The sequence below is a fragment of the Ixodes scapularis genome, unplaced genomic scaffold, assembly GCF_016920785.2.
Source record: "Ixodes scapularis isolate PalLabHiFi unplaced genomic scaffold, ASM1692078v2 ptg000500l_1__unscaffolded, whole genome shotgun sequence".
Taxonomy (NCBI): domain Eukaryota; kingdom Metazoa; phylum Arthropoda; class Arachnida; order Ixodida; family Ixodidae; genus Ixodes; species Ixodes scapularis.
Window position 1 is genome coordinate 46,350 of NW_024609990.1, and position 26,463 is coordinate 72,812.

General features: G+C 41.8%; 1 protein-coding gene across 1 annotated transcript in view; it reads left to right on the top strand.

Moving 5' to 3' along the window:
- Positions 1-4,485: 4,485 nt before the first annotated feature.
- LOC120850841 overlaps positions 4,486-26,463 on the top strand; it is a 29,397-nt gene continuing 7,419 nt past the window's right edge. Inside the window, exons 1-4 of the mRNA XM_040223507.1 lie at positions 4,486-4,520; positions 9,371-9,444; positions 13,287-13,378; positions 19,808-19,903. Coding sequence (XP_040079441.1) covers positions 9,375-9,444; positions 13,287-13,378; positions 19,808-19,903 — 258 coding nt within the window. The 5' untranslated portion in view covers positions 4,486-4,520; positions 9,371-9,374. The remainder of the gene's footprint in view (positions 4,521-9,370; positions 9,445-13,286; positions 13,379-19,807; positions 19,904-26,463) is intronic.

A 26,463-nucleotide genomic window follows, 5' to 3' on the forward strand; every position in this document is an offset into this window, starting at 1 on the left:
TACTCCTTCATAGGGCTGTGGCGCCATTCCGTAATGACGTAGCGAACTCTATAGAAGTGTGCTCCAACCTCGTCCAAGGTCAGCGCATGTACCAGGCTACCAAGGCTAACACATTAAAAAAAAAAAATCACGTTTTTTTAACAGACAGAAAGTCCTTATAATACGTTAACGCGAGGCTCGCCATTACAACGGGGAGCACGAAGGGACAATCGAACGCCGCATTACGGTACACTTGCGGATTCGCGGACGAATACGTGCTGAGCGGGTAATCGAGCCGGGTAGCGATATCAATTCGCCGCTGGCGGAAAATCTGAATAAAGGTCCCCGACTGACACAGATCTTCCGCCAGTGACGAGTCGATTTCGACACCTGGCCCCAAAATCCACTTTCCGCCCGCGAGGATCTGCCCGCGAATTCGCAAGTGTATATAGATAGGTCATAAATGCGCCATTCTGCGCCATGCATGACGTTGCCCCTCTAGCGCTGTCATATTGGCCCACGCTTCGTTTGCTCCTTCCGCCAGTGAATACTGGCCTGACCCCATGACCATGTAATCTGAATATCCCCGAGGCAACATCCGAACGGAATCCGATTGGGTTATGCACTACTGCCTTTCCAAATAATTACCTGCTTCGTGATCAAGGTTAGTCAGACAATGTTCAGCTATTGGAATTCTGTAACGTTAGTGCTGTTCATCGTATTAAAAGGCAGGAATATATACGTTTCTTTTTCCTAAGAAATCGAACAATCGGTTTCCTTCGAAACAAATTTTAACTGAAACCATTCGTTATATTTCAGTAATTAAAGATGTAATGAGCATGTTTGAGCTAATTATTCGACTGATCGAGAAGATTAGACTCCGATATTATAGCCGCCTGGCCGTAAAACTCGTGTGTACAAAGCGTGTATCTTTCACTATGTTTTTTTAAAAAACAAATACCCTTTATACTTAAAAATGTTGATGTACTCCTGACTAGTTTTGTCAACCGTTGTCGTCGATAAATGTGCAATCAAAGAGGCGAAAAACTACTTGAGCTTTGCAGCGCACGTTCACATTTCTTGGAGCCACATTACGTAAGTTACTTGCACTATTTCAACACCTTCGTATTCGATGCTGTTGCTATTAAATAAATAACGTGCGTTTATAGAATGCTCAACGTATATAAGTTTTCGCTTTAAGATTATGCCGGTGCAAGCGCATCGCGGATATATTTTTTTCGTGCAGCCCTCTTTGTTCTATTGTTGTGTACATACGAGTTTAAAAGGATGTACAATGCCCGCTTGACATCTCAAACTAATTTTTTGTAAGGCAAAAGCGTGATTTTCTGACGGGACTTAAAATATTAAAAAGAACTGTAAAATCGACCACAAATAGTCTGTTCTAAAACAACGCGATGGTGAACAAGAAATAGCTTGGGTGATAATTAGATACATATGGGAAAACACCTGCAGCAGGTGTCATACGAAGCCAATAGTCGTTGCAGGCTATCAAGTTGCATCGGGGGCTTGCAGTATAGTGCCACTGTACCATTTTACAAGAATATACGGGTTTTTGGTATCGGTTCGTCGTTCAATCTCATTGATTACGGAGCGATAATTAGATGTTCGGAACTCGTGACTCTCTGCGTTTCTTGAGCTGTCAGGGACTACGGTCAGGCATTACTGCAAGAAGTGTTTTGAGATAAATGTGCTTAATTGTCTTACAGAAGTTTGATATTTAATTGAATTAAAAATGCTTGTAAGGTATTACTTTGATTGCACTTTGCATTTTAAAGATGATAAAATTAGTCGATAATTAGCGCAAACTGGTAAACCAGTTCAAAGTCATAGAAAGATCAAATTAATTCTTGAAAATAACTATGATATTTTACAGACAATGGTTTAGTCCTTACACGGTGTGCGGTCCAGGGAGGCAGATTCTGACTAAAATGGTTTTCCTTGGATAGTCGGCCTCTGGTGTATTGTCTGCACATACGAAGCATCCTGGCTGACATTGTGGGCAAGCGCATGATGGATTCCCTTTTCCAGGCTGTGGAAAAGTAGGTGACCTTGCTTTATTTTGACTAGACATTTCATGCAGAATATCTGTATATATCCTAAAGCCCATCGATGTGTTTGTCTCCGTCTTAAGGCGTCATCAGTGAGCCAATGCATGAGACCCGTGCCTCATACGACCCTTGGAAGCAAATAGGGGAGGGGAACTCACTCGTGTCACGTGTTCCCCGCGTTCGCAAAACAATAGTTGTCGGTACTTTTAGGAAACGTGAAGCGTAAAGCTTACCAAGGGGCATTATGATGTCCGCGTCTCCACACTCGCCATTGTGTATTGAACTCATTTGCAACCGCGCGGTTCGACTTCAACTCTCTTCAGCGCTCAGTATGAAGGATTCCCTCCGGCTATAAAGTAAATTTTCACCTATGCATCAACGAAGCAGTAGCTAAATAGCTGCCGTTCACCACTGTTTGCATTATCCAAAGAATATCTTAAAATACAAGAGAAATGAACCGCGTCCTTGTAATCTAAGGGAGGCGTTCAACATTTTTGACGAGAGACAAGTGTGGAACCAGAATGAAAAAAAAAAAAATAATAATATTACAGTGCTATACTTAACGATGAGAGCTATAGAGGGATGTGAGTCCACCAGGGATCATGTTTGTGGTTTGCCGAATTGTATGATCGCTAAGCCTTCCTCCAGCCCTAAAATATTTAAAATTTATTCAACTTAAAACCAAAAGTTTTTTTGTTTTTTTTTTAGATTTCGTTTTGTGTTTTACTATACGTTTATGGTACAGCCTCGCAGTATCAACACTATTGCTAATTTATAAATTTATTTGTATATTACTCGTCGCTCCTTCCCCGACGAAACTCCAATGGTTTCAACTACGTAACAGGATAAGTAATCAGGAGAAATATGTGTATGTCTTCCGCCTGGCTGACTTGGGAATAATATATGAGTACATAAAGATACTGTCATATAAATACGCTAATCGGAAACAATCGTTAAAAATTTTATGCTCTAGCAGAGTTTCAACAAGGAAGAAAAACAATGAATTTAGGACTTTTCTTTTGACTCAGTTATGATTGGGCCATTAGAAATTTCCGCAATCTGTAATTTTTATATCGTATCCTAGTTGCAAAATAATAAACAAATACGGAATGCATTTTAGATGGTTTCTTGAAACTCTGTTAGGAATGAACCATTAAAAACTTTAAATATATATATATATATATATATATATATATATATATATATATATATATATATATATATTTCTTGCTGTGGTATCTTTATAGAAATAACTAATTTTATGTACATGCAATTTATTGAATCGCTTTTTCTTCGTTAATCAAGCGGAAGAGATATTTATTCCGATTATTATTCTATCGCGCCTGTTAGGACATCGGCGTTATGTTAGTATAAGAGAGACGAGGAATTAACCAAAAAGTGTTCAAAGACAGAATAGTGTTAACCTTACAAGAGTGCATCATATAAATATCGTAAAAAGCCAAATAACTATTAATAATAGGACCGGGTATCGATAGAACTTCAACCTTGAGCTTTCTGGGTTAGAACGTAAGTTCTGCGTGTTGAAGCCCTCAGCAAACCAGGTGAAATGATTTCAAGAGTACTAGTACGTCTAGATCGACATCCCCTCCTGAGACGTAACACTTCGATATTATCCTACTTCAAAAAAATTTAACATGAATTCTACCAGCAGCAATTTCACAGACTGCTACAGAGATACGGCTCATTTTGCATCGATTTTAAGACGCTTTGCGCTTTATCTAAGAGCGGAATCGAACGTTTGCATGCGTAGCCAGCAGGCATTCATGGCACGTGATTTAGGTACAGCTCCGTCGCTGCGTTGATTAAAAATTTCTTTTAAGCAGGTGAAATAAACTGCCACAGGAGATGTTTGTATGCAGTTCCCGGCACAATCAAATAGTTTCTCCAGAAGTTCATTTTTTATCCACTGCTTGGGGCCTTGGAGCTGCAACACACAACTGTTTGAGATTGTGCAGCTTAGTGCCCGGAGTGAAACGTGTTATTATGACGACCATCCTGAGCCTCTTTGGTGGGGACGAACAATTTTGTAAAACAAATCCCAGCATTCGCGGCACCTGCATCAGGCGAAAACAACGCAGAATTTATTCTTTAAAGGTGTACAGCACTTTTGTGCGAAAAATGTATTCTAAAAAGAAAACACGTGTAAATGGAACTTCGCCGAGGTACAAACGGCTGCAAGAAGGTTATTTTTAATCGCGAATTCCATGCAGTTTTTGTTTTCTCTTCTCAAGGCAAGACAATGCTCGTCGAATTGAGTCTAATGGCCAGATTTACAGGCGCAGTTTTTGTCTCCTCCTCCTGCCGACTTCCTAATCTACCATTGGCGAGAAAACGTTTAACAGTCGCCCGTTGCAAGGAACACGCCTACAATCTGGGGTATAAATAAGCCACCGAACCTCCACAACACAGACTCAGTCGCCACTTCAAGTTTCTTACGCAAGAATCCGGTACGTGAATTCTCTATAAAATTCGAACGCCTTCGTATAATTTATTGTTGCAATGCGGTGCTGTTAGAGGTGCACAAAGTTCGATGTGCAGTTTATTTTTGTTCGGGAAGATGTATTCATACCATCCTCTGTTTGACTAACGTACTGGAATAAGTAGATCTAAGCTATGTTGCCATGTTATTCCTGCCGTTTTTTAGCCATTCTCTTGATTAAAAACCTTATTATTCCTGAAGATTAACACCGAAGTTTATGTGCTAAAACAGCAGATCTCTTTAGTGGGTTTTCTGAGATATTTCCGAATCACAAAAGTGCGCAGGCTACGGTGCACCGCTCGAAGAAGAAAAATAATTACGAGAGCAACATCTGGAAGCACTGGAAACTCTATGCTGCAGGCGAGATTTTGTTTCGTGTTTATTTCACTAGGCAAACTCATTATTTTCCTAGTTTTTTTTTTTTTTCTGGAGTGAAAAGTATTTAAACGATTGAATATGTGGTTAGGTTTCTAGAAATTATTATGCGCTAGAAAATGATGAAATTACTATTACAATTCCTGTTTACTGTATCTCAAAAGCAATTTTGTATCGCGTGATTTCGGTTTCCCAAGGGCGCTAGCGGTGTATAATTGTCAAAATGAGGTTTATTGATTTTGCAAGGGTACTGATTTTTTTATTATTTGCAATGCTCTTCTTTCTGTTTCTGGCGTGAGAATATATGTCGGATTAAGCAGACATCAGAGAATACTTTCAGAAACATATGCATACACCGGTGATACAACACATCATGCGACCTTAAAGGGCCACTGAAAAGGAAAAAAAAAAAAAAAAACACATTGCTTTTTTTAAAACAGTTTAATTGGGACACGCGTGTCAAAAAAACACATTTTACGCGAAAAAAAAAATCATAATTAGAGCAATATTGACGGCACGAGACGCGATTTAGTTGGTAGTCACCTCCGTTCCGCTTGTTTTCTCTCTCGGCATTTCGGGCGCGTGGAGGAGAGCTAGATCAGCTTGGCCAACGCGTTGAGGTGGAAGGAGCGAATGACCATTCCTTGACGTCGTGGACTTTGCGCGCATGATTTAAAATGAATATCGCGCCCTCAATATGGACCTATTGCTATATTTCCCAAGCATGAAGAATGCAGGGAACGGTGGTCCACGTGCCGCACTCGCACGCCTTCCCCGTATACGGGGAAGCTGTGACGTTTACGGGAAAGCGTTGACGAAGGCGCGTGGAACACCAATCCCTCCATTATTCTTGATGCTTGGGTTATATAGCACCAGATCTATTGCTAAAAAAAATCGCATAGAATTTATTTTTTGACACGCGTGTCCGAACCAAACTGTTAAAAATATTTTTTTTTTAGTGGTCCTTCAACACCGAATGTAGACGGTGTTTTTTAAGATTAAAATTTGTTAAAAAAGCATGAAAGCTAGATTTATACGGTGTGTGCAGGTGATTTATATGATCAGAGGGCATCAGAGGGTCAGGGTTAAAATATTATTATACAAGTCATCATTTTATTCACATTTAAATAATTGTTCGTTAGCCTGGGGTTCTACCACTGCAACTAATCTTGAGAAAGTGTGCCTGCTTCAAAAACGAATGTTGCGAGTAACTGCAAACGTACCTTATCTTTCGCACACGAAAAACCTGTTTAAAAATTATTATATTCTCAGTATTCACAATTTTTATAACTATAGGCTATCCACAAAACTTAGAACAGAATTTCTCTTTAACACTTCGTCCCTGGTAGAATTGTCTTTTTTGCAACAACATATCGTAGCATACCAAATTCGTAATCCAGATTACTGGCACGTACGAACGTGTCGGCTGAACACTGGAGAGGAAATGTTAGCATATTAAACCCCAAAGCTTCTAAATGTATTGCATTCTGAAGGTGTGCTTTTAAATATATTAACTCAGGGTGAATTGCGCTCTGTCATGCATGATTTTGCATATATAGATTGATGTGATATGATTTGTTTTTTTTCTTTTTCTTTTAGTTTAAACGAATGTTTTCTGTTGATTTACGAATGTCGACTAATATGGTGCTCAATGACGTTTTTTTCTTTTCTTGTTTTCTTTCGTATTCATTGTGATTATGCACGATTTTTGTTTGGGTATAGTTTGGGTATCGAAGCTTCTGAAGAATGTATAGGGTGACCCAAGTCACCAGGCTCGGTATAAAATGAACCGTAAAAATCGGCACCTGTACGTAGCAATCTAAACTTTTCGTCAAAAGTGTATTTCCCACGTCGGTTTTTCTTTTGCAAATTTAGAAAGCGTAGCCCTCTTTCTGTAAAAAATAGGACCAAGAAACTTGCCAGGGTCTACGGCGGGCGGCGACGCAGGCGACCAAGTCGAGTTGCTGGGCGGGTTTGGCGCGCGTGTTGATAAATGGAGCTACATTTTTATCGAGACGGCTCGCATCCACCATGGTTCATCAAAATGAACACAATCTTTTTGTAATGTACCTTTAATTAAAAATAAACACAAACAATAACAGCAAAACTTAAAAATAAAAACGCGCCGGCATAATAACAGCGCTTTTGCTGCCAACGGATTTCGTCTGCGTGTCATCTGCTTTCTTTTGCTGGTCGGTTTTACCTTCCGATGTTTCGACGCTGCTCGCAACGCCATCTATCAGTACGCGCTTCAAAGGCACCCCGCAACTCGACTTGGTCGGCTGCGTTGCCACCCGCCTTTGACCCTGGCAAGTTTCTTGGCCCTATTTTTTTACAGAGAGGGAGCTACGCTTTTTCATTTAATAAGAAAAAAACCGACGTGTGAAATACACCTTTGATGAAAAGTTTGGATTGCTACGTGCAGGCGTCAATTTTTACGGTCCATTTAAGACCGAGCCTGGTGACTTGGGTCAACCGATACTGGGGCCAAGAACTCGTCAAGCCGCGTAGCAGGGCTTTTTTTTTGGCTCCACCATTAAGTGTAATGGAAATAAACTGTTATATTATTAGATTATAATATAAGGGCGCTTATTGTTACGATCCGTCGGCTAATTGAGCAATATTGTTAATTAACTTTTTGAATAATACAAGGAGACATATGGTTCCAATTAGAAGATTGCTGAGCGTTATTGAAAACCACTAAATGAATAATATCTAAAAAGACTTTGAGCGCGTCAGAAGCGCAGTGGTGCGCTAAAGTTACCACTCGTGGAGCAGGCACAAGGCTACCGGTGTGATAATACCCGCCCGTGCGATTTTTCCGCCTCTCATTATAGCCCCAGCCTTGTTCCTGTTGCGCGAGTGGTACCTTTAGCGCGCTACTACGTTTCCCACGCGCTCAAAGTAACTCTAAAAATTATTGATTTAGTGGCTTTCAATGGCGCTCTACATGTTTTAGAGCGCAGCTCTTAGGCGCCCGTTTCCGGCTTGAGCGGCGTCGCCGTCGGCGTAACCAAGGTCACCCCAAGGTCACGTGACCCCCAAGGTCACGTGATCCCCCAGGTTATCTGACCCCCAAGGTCACGTGACCCCCAGGTCATGTGACCCCCCAAGGTCACGTGACCCCTCAAGGTCCCTCCCAAGGTCACGTGACCCTATAAGGTCACGTGACCCCCCCTGTCACGTGACTCCCCTGGGGTTACGTGACCCCCTCGCTGAGGTCACGTGACCCGTCACTGATGACGTCACCGGCAACCGCATCGTCATCGTCATCATCACTGATGACGTCATCGTCACTGATGACGTCACCGGCATCCGCATTGTCATCGTCACTGATGACACCACCGGCATTCACATCGTCATCGTCATCATCACTGATGACGTCACGGACATCCGCATCGTCATCGTCATCATCACTGATGAAGTCATGAGTGACGTCACTGATGTCGTAACTGGCATCCGCATCGTCATCGTCATTATCACTGATGACGTCGCTAATGACGTCACCGACATCCGCATCGTCATCGTCATAATCACTGGTGACGTCATCGGTATCCGCATCGTCATCGTCACTGATGACGTTATCAGTGACGTCACTGAGGACATCATCGGCATTGTCATCGTCACGTGACCCTCAGGTCACGTGATCCCCCAAGGTCACGTGACTCCCCCTCCGGTCAGTTGACCCCCCCAGTACCCTTCCCTCCTCCTCCTCAAGAGCTGCGCTCTAATTCGGCGTTACAGGGAGTTGTAAACGGCTTTCACTTTTTAATTAGAACCATAAGTCAATTTTCACCAATTAAAAAAAAAATTATACTTAATTAGCCGAACGACCGTTACGATTAGGCTCCTATGCTTGGTCCCCCTGGTCGTATAACTAACCTACACAAACTGCATATGTGCAGAGTTCAAAGCTCTTTTAAACAAATTAGACTGCAGCTCTTCAGGTATTTCGATTTTGCGATATACCGTGCTTTCTGCACCCTCCTCCTCTTCCGTGTCCTACTCCTCTGTCGTACCCTCCACCTTCGTATCTACCCCACCTCCTCCTCCGTACCCTCCCCTCTTCAAACCACGTACTCTCTCCTCCTCCTCCCTACCCTCCCCTCCTCCTCCGTACCCTCCTCTCCTCCTGCGTACCCATCCACTCCTCCTCCTGCGTACCTACCCCACCTCCCCTTCCAGACCCTCACCTCCTACCCCACCCCTCCTCCTCCTCCTTACTCTCCCTCCTCCTTCTCCGTATCCTCCCCTCTTCCTCCTCCTGTTCACCTCCGGTTATGCCGACGGCGACAGCGACGGTGACGCCGCAAAACACGGGAACGGGCGCCTAAAAGCTGCGCTCTAAAAACAAAAACAAAACAAAAACCCAAAAAACCTTTATATTTTGCGAAGTTCCGTTGTTGATCGTTTCGAGGACATATTTATGTGATTGTTACTCTTTCAGGAGCATGTTGCCAATTAGCGAAATGCAGCTGGTAGTTTTCGCGGTGGTGCTCATTCTACCAGCATTTCAAAGTGGTAAGTCGAATTAAAGAAATAAAAATGTAAGAAATATATTATTCGTGGGACCCTTTAGCAGATATTTTTCCTGAATTTTATTTTCATCCCATTATTCGTCGCTTTTGTGATTGGTGGCATCGCATTTTTTTTTCGAACGACCTTAGCCATTTCAAAGAACGGTTTAGAACAGGAGTCTGCAGACTTTTTGGCTAAGGGGCTGGATTGCGTATATGTTACTGTCTCGAGGGCCGGATAACAAATGAGCAAATATAAAGTAGAAATAAGCATAATACAGAATCCTAGATCGTCGTCCTAATACAAACTTTAAAGCTGGAGTAATTAAAACAATATAAGGCGGTTGAACATATACACTTTATTTTGAAAATTCGTATTTGGCTAATTATGACATTGCACAATAATTGGAATCCAGAAAACTCACAACGCATAAATTAAAGCGCATACAAATTTTAGCATGTTCTTGCAGGGCAGAAGACTAATGAGAATGATAGAATTTACGCTGACACTATGCAATAGTTGCGCCACAGGACACTAAGCGCTATAGTCATTGAAATGCAAAGGAATTTTAACAGGCTCAGTTATATATATATGAAACAAGGAACTAATACCCGTGCCACACGGGCAACTCGAATGCCATTTACAACGAATGACATTTGAACGATCGGCCAATCAGCGCGCGACACTCCGAGCGTGGGGCGTTCCACACGCGACGGGTCGCGAGCCGATTCGTTCATCACACGAATGTCATTCGTTGTAAATGGAATTCGAGCTGCCCGCACCCTAAAAAACGTCTGTGCGTCTACTTTCACGCACAACACTCGGAAAGCCAATCAGCGCAACATACGGAGGCAGCTCAGCGAATGACGATGCCGAAACATATGTTTAGACCAAGAAACGCAGTCTGAGTTGTGACATTAAGCAATGCAAAATGTCACGCTTGCATTGCTTAATGTCACAACTCAGTCTGCGTTTTTTGATCTAAACAGATGTTTCGACATCGTCATTCGCTGAGCTGCCTCCGTAAGTTGCGCTGATTGGCTCTCCTAGTGTTGTGCGTGAAAGTAGACGCACAGACTTTTTTTAGAGTGCGTGTGGCACGGGTATAAGAATTGTGATGTTCATGATAACAGTGTCCAATAAATAATACGACCAGGAAACACGCCTTATCGATAGGTACAATTCTCTCTCTCTTTTTTTTTATCTGTTTGCTCACGCGGGTTGTTGCGCATTGCGTAACCATTCCTTTTCGTTGGATTACTTTTGCGCTGGTAGCAGCGGGCCTGCTGAAAGCAAGCCGCGCGCCGGTCGGAAGATCTCCCGCAGGCCCGGGTTCAGAAACCACTGGTTTATAACATCAGTTTTCTGACGAGGTAGTAACAAGTGTTGCTAATATGCTTATGACATAGAACAAGTCAGTGTTCCAAGCATTAAACAGTCTGACACATGCCACAGTGTTAAACAGCTCATTTTTGTTGTAATATATTCGATTGAGAATTTGCTTTAGCTTGAAGTCGCAGGAAGGCTTTCGCGACTCTCCAGGGTATTGCTGCTTGGAAATCTAAACAGGGAATAAAGGAATCAAAATTATTTAGAAAAATACACGTGATGAGCAGTAGTGGAAATAACGAATCAAATCAGCTTTATTCATACACGCAACCTGCAGCATTGTCGTCTAAGGGGCCGTCACAAAAAAGCAACGACATGCCTGACGAGGCGGCAGCCCCCTCTCCGGTCACACCTTTCTGCAAGCCCAGACAAAATGAATCTTCAATAAAGAAAGGAAAGTCACAAGACTGAAAAACCCTAAAGTAAAAAAAAAGAAAAATTACAAGACAAAAAAAAAAAACAAAAAAAAAAAACAAGAACAAAAACACGCTGCATAGAAAGACATATCCAAGGAAGCAAAATCCAGATAATCACCCAAGGCGACAAAGCAACACAAATCCATTTCTTTAAACCTCCGCAAACAAATCGCAGGATGTAACATAACGTGACGTGTAACACAAAAGATGACACCAGCACACTTTACGTCAACCATTACCCAGACAGCAAAGGGAAACAATATTTTTTCCCAAGCTTCCAAAGAAACGCTGTTTCCAAGAGATGGGACCAACGTACAAAAATCCACAACCCGTCACTCTTGATACGACGTAAGATAAGCGAATTATGTTTTTCTTAGAGCTTGGACAGACATAATTTTCTCAATAAGGATCATGCCAACAGTTAGGGTGGTCACGAAGGCTGGCTATTTGATGATATAACTTTTGTATGCCACAGCCAGTGCATATTTTTTTGTTTCGCTTGTGTGCAGAAAATTGTATGCATAGTCTTTCCAAAGACACAGTCTGAAACCACTTATTAACCACTTACTTGCAAAATTATCTACCATCATAGGTCTGGCATTCCGTAACGGCAAAACACTCCCAGTCAGTGTGAACCTATTAATTTACAACTCTTTATTCTATTCTCATCTGACCTACTGCAACCTCGTCTGGGGTAACACCACATTCACAAACCTGCAAAAATTATTTTTACTGCAGAAAAAAAAATGGTTAGAATAATATGCAACCTGCCTTATGATTTCCATACAGGCAGTTTGTTTAAGAAGTTTAGCGTATTAAAAATTCATAGCCTTTATGAATACAGATTGATTATGAGCTTAAAATCATAAAAAAGAAAACATTATAAATCGTTGTCAACTCTAGCGGCATTGACACCAAATCTACACGTTCACTTAACTAGACACATTGAGTATTGGAAGGTTATCTACTGTTCTACTAACTATGGTAGGCAAATGTTGCGATATACCATACCAAAACTGTTAAATTTCCTTCTAGAAAAAGAAATTTGCATTGACACTACGTCCTTCAAGGCTTTTCGCTCTCTTTATCTGTAGCACTGATTTACTTCCCCCACTCAAATGAACCTTTAAATTTGTTTATGCTATATAGAATGCACTGTTTTTGCGTTTTTCGGATTTCTCTCTGCAACGACTGTGCATGCCATCTGTTTAGGTGATTAATAACTGTTTTGTAATCTGGTGCATATACTATATATATATATATATTTTTTTTTTTTTGCTGCAACGTTAATGTACGGGGCGAGGGCTGGTCAAGCCTCCTTTGAGGCTTTTACCCTTTGCTCCACATGCTTCATGGAAATAAAAACTACTATTATTATTAAAAAAAAGGAGCGATGATACCTATCGACATTATAAGATATTTTATATGCATTGCCCAATTTACTAATTTTATTCCAGAATTTTTGTTTAATGACCTAACATGAACATTATATTGTGTTGAACACAATCATTGACAAGAATAGTTATAATTTGTAGTGTTACAATCAGATAGTTAACGTGGAAAGAAATTATAAAAAAATGCACAGAAGATTGATTTCAACATGCATCGGCACTCTAATAATAATTCATATTATTTAATAATTTTTAATACCTAAAATATTGTACAATCAAGGGGGAGTTCTTTTTTTTAAACAGTTTTAAGGTGCACACCGAAGTAGCAGATTTTGAATACAAAAATGTCCTTAATATTAGCGATCGAAGGGAGAAGGCGGTTTCAACCAATTAAAGAGAGAAAAAAAATCAATACAATTACATTTCAATAAAAATGAGACAATTGTATATTAATCCAATCAATCAAACGTATAGTGCAGAATGGAATGTGCTTCTAATACCTGAAATGTGAGCTGAATAGTTATAAGAAAAAGGGAAATAAAGTAGTACAACAAAGATAGATCACAAGCTTGTTTGTATTTAGTCTAAAATGAGCTGCTGACATGGCCCAGCAAGGTACTAAACCTTCATACGATTTTTTTTTTTTCAGTGGGCTTTTTGTCTGGTTACGATATCGGCGATAGCTGCATGGATATTCTTATTGAGAGCGGAGGTATACAGTGCCTTCTTGAGGGATCTGGTGTAAGTATCTGAAGGCATAGAATCCAATCCAATACAAATAGTTTATTATAATTCAATTAAATTCAAAGGTGCAAGCCTAGTTATTTCTTAGATAATCCATATCGACTAATTCTAAAAAGCGTTTTTATTAAAATGTTGTGTCTGGTGTGAAGACCCGTACGTTAGATATCACATACGCTAACTGACTTAAGAGACATATCGTTTAAACATAGGAGTACTCAGTGAAAATGCACAGGACTCTTTTTATAGCGTCATTTTTACCGATGTGTCGTGAAGCGCATAAATTCACAAAAGTTTGAAGCCCCTGAACTAGAGCAATCCAGAAGGTTTATTGTGAGTTTAAACTTATTGTATAAAAATATTTCCCTAATCGGAAGAACCAAAACAACGTTTGTTTGTTTTTTCTTGCTTTTTTGTACAATTGCGTGCAATTATTAACTGACAATCTTGTGCACTACTGAATGCCTGAAGTTTGTACTGCTCATCTCGTTTTAGAGCGCGGCTCTAAGGCGCCCGTTTCGGGGTTGAGTAACGTCGGCGTCGACGACGGCGTAACCGCGCGTTTCATTAGGGAGTTTTCGTAGACCGTGTTTCCTCCTCCGCTAAGCCCTCCGCAACAAAGGACTCGCCACTGCGCCTGCGCGTCTATGGCCTTTACTGTACAGTTCTGGGTAACGTAACGGGTTTCGGAGAACGTTGCGGGACAGCAAAAACGATCTACGAAAACTCCTTATTATGGGACATTTCCCCGCTAAAGTTAGCGGGGAAATTTTACCGCTAAATTTAGCGTGGAAACTTTCCTGCTAACTTTAGCTGGGTAATTTATCCGCTAAATTTAGCGGATAAATTTTTCCGCTAAATTCAGTGGGGAAGTTGTTCCACTAAATTTAGCAGGGAATTTTTTGCACTAAATTTAGCCGGGAAATTTTTATGCTACATTTAGTGGGGAAAGTGGGGAAAAGTTTCCGCCAAATTTAGTAGAGGAATTTTTCTGCTAACTTTAGTGAAAAATTTAGCGAACATTTCCCGCAGGAAAGGAGGAGAGGGGAAAAGGGGGATCAGAGGCATATTCTCCACTCCTCCTCAAGAGCTGCTCTCTAACTCGGCATTACAGAGAATTGTAAACGTCTTCAATTTCTTCTCCCACTCACACCACGCTCACTTTTCACCAGCACGAATGCTGAGGTTATTTAACACGAGGCACAATCGTAGAAAACTTTCCGGTAGGCCGTGCTCCAAAATAACCCATTCCTGTTTTAACGCATGACGTTACAAACCCACCGAAAAGCTCCATTTGCATATGAACCCATTCTTATACAACCCATTCCCAAAATGCCCAGTGCATCTCAACCCTCTTTTTTACTGTGTTCTCCCAGCACTTTTCGTCTGAACACCTTTCTGGTTTAAAAAGTTTGATATATATATATTCTTTTTTTCTCAATATTTATGCATTCTAAAACATGCGTTTTTTTTAAACACTTATCCACATCGGGTATTTCTGCATTAGCCACCTTTTCGAACAAGCTATTGAAAATAACCCCTCATATACGATTCTGAGAAAGCAACTTTGAGCAAAACAAGAATGTTTTATTGGGGATATGTACTTATTTTACTCGTCGAGGTTTTTATGCTCGCCAAGGTTTTTATTTGCACATGACATATAAGAGCCCAAGTACCCAGAAAACAATTCGCGGCTCGAAATTCGCTTTCTTTCCGCCCGAAAAGCGCCGATCGAGAACTGGCCGGCTTGAATCAGGCTCACTCTCTTCTCCGTTGTCACGAGCCGTTTTCTATGGTTTAGACACAACCGCCAAATGTAATCAAAGTCGTTGGTCATCGAAGGCACACACAGAATATTAAGAATAAAAAATGGAAAATGATACCCATTTTTTGTGGCTCCTAAAAAGCTGTAAATACGTTGATTGGAAAGAAAAAAGCTGCACAGCCACGTGACTTCCGACTACACTCTCCTCCCTCTATGTTTCGTCTTCCTCCCCAGTCCGGTTTCGGTTTCGATTTCAAACAGTTGAGTTTTGACGCTGTAGCAAAATATTGACTGGGTAGTCTTCTGACACCATAACAAATCGCCCGGCAAAAACTATTTTAAAAACTTTTTAGGGATGTCAGTGTCCCTTTAAGGGGAAGACAGGTTATGATTATAATGCTATTAGACGCAAAGGTGCGAGCGAGCTTCTGCAGCTCGCTTGCACCTGTGCATTCAATTGCATTATAATCATAACCTTAAATTGCAAGCTTCACCCTTGTTGGTGTTAGACTGGTGGCAGCTGATAAAACCCGTTGGCTCTACTGACGTCTATCCCCCGGTTAGCTCAGTTAGTAAAGCGCTCCACATGTAATGGAGAGGTCCCGGGATCGATACCCGGACCAGGTGGAGTTTTTCGGTCGCGCACCAGTCACCTATAGCTGTGTTTGGAGATTTTTGTTTGTCCTTTGTCCCTCTTGTTCCCCCTTCAGCAGGGTTTATTTTCGTCTGTATTGACGACCTCTTGCTGAAACCCCACGAGTCTTGTTGGCTCGCCGCGCCAGAGGGCAGACCTGCGGAAACGATAAAAGCTTTTCTACACCGAGTACGGAAATCCCGCTGGAAACCACGTGACTATACTATGTGGCAGCATCAAGCGATTAAACAGGTTTAAACTTTGGGTGAAGAGTGGACGAGAGCGCGTGGGAACATGAGACCGTGAGAGCACCGAGTTTTGATTAGGATGATCAGTTGGTATTCGCAACTCCAGCCCACTGCTTGCCCTCTCGCGGACGAACATAGGAGCGGGGACGGCAGCGGCGGCGGAGGCGGGGAAACGGTTTTAGGGATTTTTTGCCTTGGTCGTGCTGGCCGACGTGTTCGTTCATGAAACAGTTTTAACAAAAACAGTGAGCGCGATAAAATAGTAATTATTGTGTTCCGTGTCGCAAAAGCGTTGCACGAAGGAACCGGAATGTCTAATTTCATTAGCGACATTTTCTGTATCGCATACGCTACAGATTTCTGGACCTGTGGTCACCGGCTGAATCTGCGCTCAACGTGACGGCAAATGCTCCTGCTAGTATTGTAGAGCCTCTAGCGTACGGTTCACAAATGTTTATTTTTTGCCCTAAGTAGGAAAAAAGTGGTGGCGCAAGGGGTATGTCGTGCCATAGACATCGGGAATGGGCTCGCGTTTTAAGGCGGTTACAAGGAATATGACCCATTTCTCTAAGCACTTTCAAAAGAAATAATACAGGTGCTTCCTATTATGTAATTACAAAGGGAAATAATAAAATAATAGAAGCATTTTAAGCGCGTCTGTGTTAGCCAGCCATTCGTGACGAGATTAGAACGGGCAGTCTGGCGATCTTTGAACTAACACGGTACACAAATGTATGGTAAATTAAAATATTTATTTTTGATAGAGGAAAAAATGAAATACCTAAACACACCGATGAAGTTAATAGGCAGTTTTAGCAGAGCGTCAGCGCAGGCTACCCTGAGGACGGCAACGCTCCTGGCGAGCGGTGAAAATTATGCTGAAAAGCGCAGCACGAGCTTCCGGTTAGGATGCTGCACCGTACGGTAGCCTACGGCCACGCTATCCTAAACTTTACTATCGATAACAATACCGCAGTTGGATCACATGTTGCAATTCACCAAAACCGTAACTGTGTAGCAGCGAGCTGTGAGCGTGTGACACAAATACATCAGTACTGTGAACGCTGCTCTTCTGGAGATGCGATTCACTTTAAAGAGCACTAATGGCCAGGCAAAGTGCAAACACCCCGATGTCTTCATCACCCTCAAAAATATTTTGCTATAATCAATGACGTGGCCGGTGCCCAAAGCGCGCTCGCCCTCCACAAAGCTTCGCAAGTTGAGGTTTCCGCAACTTTTAAATATAAACAGGCTCCTTTTTCTAATGCGCATCAACATATTCGTCACCTTAAATATGCTCCTGTACTGATCGCGTCTCATTTGTAGGCAGATACATTATTATAGCGCGCTGTCCAGCGTCAGCGAGCAGACGCACGGGAAATCCTTGAGAATCTATTGCCGTCTCTTCAGCCATCTTGGAACTACCGCCCCGGCACCTGTGGGACGTTGAAGTTGCGAATAACCCCCTGGTGGAATTTTTCCTAGTCCAGAGTGAGGATACTTCACCTTCCTCTGCTGGTGCAATCACGTGCAATGCCAAGCTACTAAGCAGTGGCACTATGAAAATTAAAACATAACCGCGTGGGAAGCACGTGCACTCCCCAAAGTGAGGAAAACGGAAGCGCCCCTAGCGAGGTTCCCACCGTGAATTCCACTCATCACACCTTTTGAAAGCCACGTGTCGATTGAAAAAAGTACGCACCAGTGAACATTGTTGGAACTAGAGTTGGAACAACCAACACCGCGGAACATGCAAGTATCGCGTGCAGCTAGCTTCGACTGGTGATCCCACTGAACCAGGCCTCGTGCAGCCTATGCTCAGGGTTGGGCGGAGATGTTCTAAAATGTATTTGTAAATATAAATACAAGTGCTAAAATACACCACGTAGACAACTAAAATACTGTTATTAAAATACATCCCTACTGAAGTATGGCGATACGTATCAGAAATACATTTAAAATTGAAGTCTGAAATTCAAATACAGGAATACAAATTGCCATGGCAGAAATATTGATATACATTTTTTTATCTCTTTGTTGTGTGAACTTTTCTGTTACCTGAAAAAAAGTTCTCATTTGCAAAAAAGAAAGGTTTGAATGCAAATGAGCTGATGGTAGTTGAACATAGTAAAAACACCCCAAGACTGGGAAAAAGAAAGACGGACAAAAATCGGTCTGTGTTTGTCCCTCCTTCCTTTTTCCCCAGTCTCGAAGTGTTTTTACTATGTTGAATTAAACCAAGTTCTTTCTATATATTTTAATTTTTTTATGGAAGCATACACAACAAAAGGATACGAATTCGCTGCAAAGCTCTACTTCATTTAATGAGAAGTAGCTTTTTAAATAAGTCCTCGGTCAGCCGCTGCCGACTTGGTCAAGGAGTGTTGTTAGTGAACGAGATTAACCGTTCCAGAAGTATAGACGAAGACGTTTTTATGTTAGAACAAACGAAGGCCGCTTTCTCATTGGGAAGGTTTTAAACGATGCAAATATTATTTTCCTGCTTTCTACGTACGTGAAGAGCTGTCTTGGTGGCGGTAATGGGTAGACTTCACTCACATGCGAGAAACGAGTCCTTCTAAGGCGAAAAACAAATCTTCCAGTAAAAAAAAAAAAAAAAAAAAAAAAAAAAACGTATATTAACCGCGAGGAAAAGACTGGAACTGAATTGGAGTTCTCGAGCCCGAAATTATTTCCGCGTAGAATTGCCAATTTTATTTTGATAAAGCTGTGGGAACTAAGCGAGTCTTCAGTAGGGGTTCAAATACTTTCTATCTATATTTCTATCTTTTGAAGCAATAATACAAAAACTTCTAAATTAATTTTATATATTTACCCCAATATCCTCGAAAGGTCAGCATCCGCTAATCCCATGTCGCTAGCTTTTCTGCAGTCATTCCAAGACATCGCCCTGGAATGAAGTTATGCCCCTTTATCTGATTATCTGAATTAAGAAATTTTACGCTTCTGTGTGGCAGTTAAACGCACTGTTGTGAAGCTTGTATGCACGTCCCCTAAACGTTTTGATTATACAAAAAAGAGTTGCACAACTAAAGCATTCAAGAGGACTTATGTTATCATTGAAAAAAAAAACGAAGGCGGTCACCAATGTCCAGGTCATAATGTTCGAAACAAACCTTTCTCTGCTAGATAACAAAGCATATTTATTTTATGTTCTACTCCTTGAAGCACAAAAAAGGAAGTTAACAGCCTATTGAGCTTTCGTTTGCGTGTCATTGATTTATCGAGCATTGTAACGAGATAAATTGTCTCGTGGCTGTATCGTTACAAAAGGAACACAGCAAAAATGCATTGCGATACTGAATTACAAATACTGATTGAAAAATTGTATCGCCATTCAGAAATATAAATACTGAAATTATCGATAAAATATCATGATACAGTTGTATTGCGATTGTATCATGATAGTGGTTGCACATGATTGCACTTGTAACGCGATATTGCCCAACCCTGCCAAGGCGCAATCAAACACAAGAGGATCGCACATGTGTCCGCCTTTTTACGGGCATTCGTCAGCTTCCAACAGTTGCCACACTTTCAAAAGGGGCCTATTCTCACTTAAAATGAGAAAATAAAATATAACGGAAACATTCGCCGCGACCCGCAAACAATTCCGCGGAAACGGGTTTTGTGTATACCAATTTGATGCGTGGAATCAAGATCATAGCATACAAATTGATATATTCGGATTTATGAAACATTGTTTAATTACCCAAATCTACTGCTATTTTTATTCATGACATTATCTGAATGTGTTTCAGCATTTAAACAATTATGATCCTATATCCTGCGAATTGGAATGTTCTGGACCCAAAAGGCCTAAGGTGCCGCCTGGGGTTTGCTCCGGCGATGTGGTGGTAAGTCACGAGGAAATATGTTCGCTGCCTGTGGGCTTTCTTTTTTCTCTCGCAAGTTTTCGTGACACCAAAACTCCTCTATTTCATTTATTAAAAAAAAAAAAAGGTTTTTATCATTCACTTATACTTTTCTGAAGGCAAGGTTCCAAATAAGATTTCTGCGTCAATTTGTTTTGTCTTAACAGTGGTAGCACTGATTGACTCTTTTAAATAGGCCCCTTTCAAAAGTCCGCACCAACGTCTGTCCGTCATGGCTTGATCCAGTGTTCCGCCAAATACTCAACAAACGCGTTTAAGATAAGAATCTGAGTACTCACTTGAAATTCTATTTAAAGTAGTATTCAAGTTACTTTTGGTACAAAATATCTTGAGTAGAGTACAAATACTATAATAAAAGTAATTGGTTTACATTTGAAGATGCGTGGCAATATTGTTGCAAGCTGGTAATTTAAAAATAAAAAAAAGTCAGAGAGGGTTGCTCTGTATGAAACGACTTCGTTTAAAGGGGCGATGCAACAATTTTCGTACTTTGCGCAATTACCGTTTAAAACGGATCCCTGACGTTAATGACTTATGAAACACACGTTCGTTTTTCACCCCACGCAATAGAAGTTCCAGAAAAAAATTAAAGAAAAAGCGAGCACCATTCACCCACTTAACTCGCAGCCAGAACAAGAATATGCCGCCAATGTTGATCATAGCCAGGCGCTGGGGTTGGCAAAATACAGGACACGCGCTGAGTTCCAGACATTGTTATGGCTCGGCTGTTGTCGCGTCGTTGCAGCGATTGGACACGGGCCACTACCCGATTGCATGTCGAGGCATCGATTGACACGAGCCCAGATCGAATGCGTACGCAGTCTTCGCGGCCACTGTGTGAGCAGCATTTGAATATCGTCACCGCAAAGGTCGATGACGAATTCCCGGGGATCGTACTATTGCCATTGTCCTCACAGCTCCGTCATCAAATTTCGCGAAGGAGAAAAAAGGCGGCTTTGGAAGGAGAGACTGAAAGAAAAGCTCCGCTTTCATCCTTTGAATTCCGCCGCGACAAAGACGCTTCTTAATCAGTGGTGTTGCGTTCGAATATTCGTAGGACCCACTAGTGCCAGGAAACTGGTGTAAAGTAAGAAATATTCCTACCCAATGTCGTTGCACAGTACCTTTTAGATCAAATTTTGTCGTGATCTATTTAGGAACAGATGGCACTAAACTATTATAGGCATGGCACTTTCCGTTCAGGCTTGACTCATGACGTTCTAATATGCCTCGCCCCGTTACAGGGTCTTATCATGTAGTCCGGCATTGCATATCCCTAGCAGCCGAGCTAGAATATGATAAGGCAGGCAGACTTGTTTATGGGTACGCGAGGAACGATACACATGCCCGTTGAGGAGGAGCATCAACTCAAGGACAGCGGCTTCTGTCGCTGAGCAACAGCCAAGAGCGATTACTTTGTCCCCCCAATCAAAAACGAGAAGCACCTGCACCGTCGAACTGGAAGATAAGGGGGGAACTACTGGTGAGTGCCTAAGCCGCTGTCTCCGGTTTTTAAGGAGAACGTCACATTCGTCGTAGACGGATTCCGTGAGCTTCGACTTGGGGAGACTTCTGTCAAACAGTTGAGTACTGTTTCTAAAGCAACTCGCTATACACACGGCGTTCAAGCGTACTCAACAAAGGAACGCTGGTTTGAAAACAGGCTGCCGTACTTACTAACGAACTACGGCTTCAAGCAGCCCTTTGGGTGTGGAGAATGTCACACAAGTGGCTATGGCTGCAAGAAGCTGCAGCGTTTTATCCAGAGGGAGTCATCCCAGAAACTTGTAGATTTCTCTGTAATGTAGCCAGCTCACTCTGCCTACTGATATGGTAGTCCCCAGCAGCATATGTTTTCTGGAACATGTAGACAATTCAAGTGGCAACTGTGTAGCAGCTGTATTCAATATATACGTATATGCAATAGCTTCAGGTACAAAAAACATTTTTTAGAATTCTTTGGAATAAAATTGGGACGGATCATATTACTGGTGATATGATGCTTAAATGTAAACAGAAGCAGCATATTTAGGTTTTGAAACAGCATGGGAGTATCTAATATCATAATAAAGAAAGCTAGAAATAGACACGTTCAAAGACTAAATTCCTGCAGAATGTTTTAGAATGTATTTCTCAGAACATATCAATGATAATGTAAAAGCCGGCAATAGGCCATGGTGGCGAATACCTGCCTCCACTATCCTCGTTTATGAAAACAACAAACCTTTTACGAGATTTGTGCCGCCTAAATAAAAGTAAGTTGTTCTTTTTGTCGTCTTGCAATCTTGCTGCACTCTAAAAAGAGGGTGTAAAAGGGTGTATCGTTACACCCTTTGTCCCATATAATACACCCCAAAACTTCAATTCGACGTACAGCGCCCTACAGTTAAAGAGACGGCCCAAAATTTTACGAGGGGCTTGATAGCCGTGTGGTACAACTTATTAAAATAGCTAACGCACGTGTTACTGACCACAAAAAAAAAAGCAATAATCGGGGTTTTCTTGCCCCTACTGTAAAAACTCAGTGTTTTCTTTGTGTGGGGGCCTTTAATACGTACTTTATTTACTGAAAAAGTTATACCGCACCGTTATCAAGCCCCTCGTAAAATTTGGGGGCGTCTGTTCGACTATAGGGCTTTGTACGTCGAAATGAAGTTTTGGGGTGTATTATATGGGACAAAGGATGTGACGATACACCCTTTTACACCCTTTTTTCTTGAGAGTGTATAATCTACCCGGAAGTACGACATTCGACAAAGGAATCTCAGTCAATCTCGGGAGCTGTTGCCTGAGCAAGAAACGCGAAATTTAAACCTCTGCTAGGTGAAGACCGCTACTATCAACCACGATCAAGCCGGTCATGCCATGAACTCGTTCGAGGTACTCAGTGCTGCGACGACCCACACTCAAAACAAGTACTATACTTAGTTTCACCTTATGTCTAGACGCAACCAGCGTAACGAGCTGAAAGACAAACCAAACAGCGTCAAAAACGCACATCCTGGTGCCCTCGTCATGCTTCTGAACGTGTTCTCCAATCATAAACAAATAGGGCCCAGTGACTTAAGCTTTTGACGCTGCTTTATTGGTCCCATTAGCTCGTAGCGTCGGCTGCGTCTGGACGAAAGATGAAACGATGTATAGGCGGCCGTCCTTGCTGCTAATTATTTAGTGGGCATGTGTTCACCTAGCAGGTTACACTCATCATCAAAGTTATATTTTACCCAAACATGTTCCTTGAGGTTTCATTGCTTTGATGGACTGCGGTACAAGTCTTGAGGATCCTGAGGGCTTCTAAGGACGCCCGTATGCCGGTGCGGAACCCGCCGTTCTGGTTCCACGGCCGAAGACATTCGAGGCGGTCGTCCCACATGGTTTGAGTGCCGACGTCTCTCGGGTGGTCCAGCAGACATACGGCCTTGTCTTCGAGACAGACGTTCCTTCCGACATCGTAAAAAACGCGTAAATGCGAAGCGCAACTGCAGCCAAGGAAACGAGAGCCGGCCGAAGCAAACAGATGGCATTTTCCATGACAGGTTCAGAACCATTAGGCCTCTTGGGAACTGGAGCCGTGTGTAGGTTAAACAATGAGGAGCGTAACGTACGTGCAAAATTTACGTTAAACACATTTTTTTTTTCGGAATCGAAATGATGTAAAAGCTTTTTTCGCAAATAATTGCCTTATTCTTTCTTATTGTTTTCGAAATCCCGTAACATGTGTCGAGCGTTGCCGACAAGAGTACGTTTTTCAAACCGTAATTGAGTTTTGGGGAACTAGGTCTATCTCAAATGACATTTACGGCCAAATGTCATCTGAGTTGCCGTGTGACACTGCCTAAATGACATTTACTCGGAATGTCATTTGTCATAAATTCCACTTTCGGTGCCGTCTGAGAGGGGTATAAGGTAGGCACAAGTATGGCTTGGTCGCATATTCTGAGCATGTATTGGACACGATGCCTGCCTCAGCGTTCGGACTGAACACGGCTCAGCGCGTACTTAAACCGAGCGCCACGTCAGCGTTCAGCGAAGACTCGGATCCAATCACGTGCTTCGTGTCGAAGCAATGGCGACTGCCAATGTTGCTCGATAGACTTTTGTAAAGGGTCGATTCCACGCAAAGTTAATGCGCGATCTATTTTTATATTTTCGAGACAAGCTACATTCCTCCCGGTTCACGTTGTCGTTTATTTTTTTTAATCATATGATCGAATATTTACCTTTACCCAGCGCATGGCCGGTGCATAGTATATAAATTCCTTTAGATTTGTAACTGCAAGCGAACTTCGCAGCCTTAGCTTAACGGCAACGAAAACACGTCTTATGTAAAACCTACATCCACATGGCCACGCCGACTATTAAAGGGGCTTCAGCGGGTAGGAAGAGCCCCACCAACGTACCCCGAAACCTAACTATCCAAACACAATCCCTAAGTCCTCTCAGTCTTGTGATTAGCCAACTGTCCTTCTTGTCAAAAACTGCAGCGGGTTTAGATTTGGTGGCAGTGGCCACATGTAAAGCCATCTGTCCTTCAGCCTATTAAGGGAGCGATTTTCTGCTCGAAACCATGTCTTGTCCTGCCAGTTGATTTGCTGCAGCGGTCCGAACCATAACAGAGATACATGACGTGATAATATTAGTATAGACATGGTCGTAGTTTTGTCAGATTAAAAAGCAAAACTAAATCTGAAATATAAGTAGCTGTACCAATATTAGGGAAAATAGCATGTAGTTATAGTATTGTCGGTGGGATTCTATAAACGCCGGAGGAAAAATGCAGGCGTCCGAACTAGAGCTTTGGCTAGAGTCAACTTCTTTTTCTTTATTTCCCTGGCTCCCAAACCACGAGCGCTGGTAGAGGCTGGCGCTCGTGATAGCCACAGCATTGCGAGCCTAGCGCATCTGTCTGTGTCACTATTAGCGCCGAGATGTTTCGATGGCGCCCTCTTATGGTTTCCCTCCGTGACGTCACGACTGAAAGTTGTCTCGCCGTGACGTCACCAGTTGTTATTCTGGCAACTTACCATCGGGTGCGACGACGAGTTCGATGGTGTGTTTAAAAAGCACAGTAGCAGCTAGGAGCCATCGCAATCCAAAAGTATGGTGGCTAGAAGGGGAAGTGTGACGGGCGCCGTATGCGCGCCATGTCAGAGAGGGGCGCGAGTTGCGATGAAAATCTTCGCAAACGCGAGGGGCGCTGCAGTCTGCAGGAGAGTCAGCGGGCTCGGGTGATCTGTTGGTTCGCGGGCGCCGGCGCTCTTTTGAGGCTGCTACAAGTTCGGCTGTTTTGACTGTGAGCAATCATAATATACATTAGGCTAATAATAAATAAGTGTATCAAAATGAGCTCAAGCTAATCAAGAGTCGACCTAATGTCATTTCGGTCTAATTCAAGTCCACTGGGTGAAAAGTAACTCAAAGAAATTAAAAGAGTAATAATAATGTCAACTGAGTTCATTATAGAATATATCATTTGGAGGTATAATAATACAAAGTAATCAAACGAGCAACCAAAATGTCAATTAGGCCGAATTAAAGTTCATTTGGTCAATAGTAACTCAAAGCAATAAAACAAGTAATTGCAATGTGAGTGAATAATAAATAATTTATTAAATATAAGCCCCCCAAAATTATAACAGTCATCGCAATGTCAATAGGCCGAATTAAGCTCCCCTGGGGCCTGGATCAAAAGTAACTCGAAGTAATCAAGACATAATAATGACTGACTGAGCTCACAACCGATAAATATACGTACGCTATAAATACACAAAGTAAACAAGTCACCAAATGTCACTTAGGCCAAATTAAAGTCAGTTGCATTGAGAGTAACTCAAAGTAATCATAATGTCAATTAATATTCTTCACATAAAAATTAAATTTGTTGAATATTAGCTGAAAGTAATGAAAACTCATTAATATGGCGTTTAATTCGAATTTACGGCCAATGGTCAAAATTAACTCAAAGTAATCAAAAGAGGAATAATAATGTCAACTGAGTTTATTATAGATAAATTGGAGCAATAATAGCATGAAGTAATCAAAAGAGTAATCATAAATTGCAATTGTACTTACATCCTCTGCATTTTATCAATGATAAGTTGAGTAATAAAAAAAAAATTAAACAAAACGTCCATTCAGCTAAAATAAATTCGAGTGCGTCATAATAACTACGGGTTACAAAAGAGAGTAATAAACATATCAATTACGCCTCGTCAAAAGTGGGACTAGATAACTCCAAGTAGTCACAATAGTGATCAAATAATCAGTTGTCCCCCCCCCCCCCAAAAAAAAAAAACAACAACAAACAAACAAAACAACTAAGCGTATAAACAATTATTCTAAGTTACCAAATGTGTAAGCAAAACACGACCACTGTAGGCAATTAGTGCATGCCATGCACTATATATTGTGGATTAAATTGGCTGACCCCGGAATTAAAGTGGGTAGCGCAAGGATTAATTTGTGTGGCGCTGGGATTAAATTGAGTGGTACTGGGATTAAATTCGACGTCACTTGGGTTA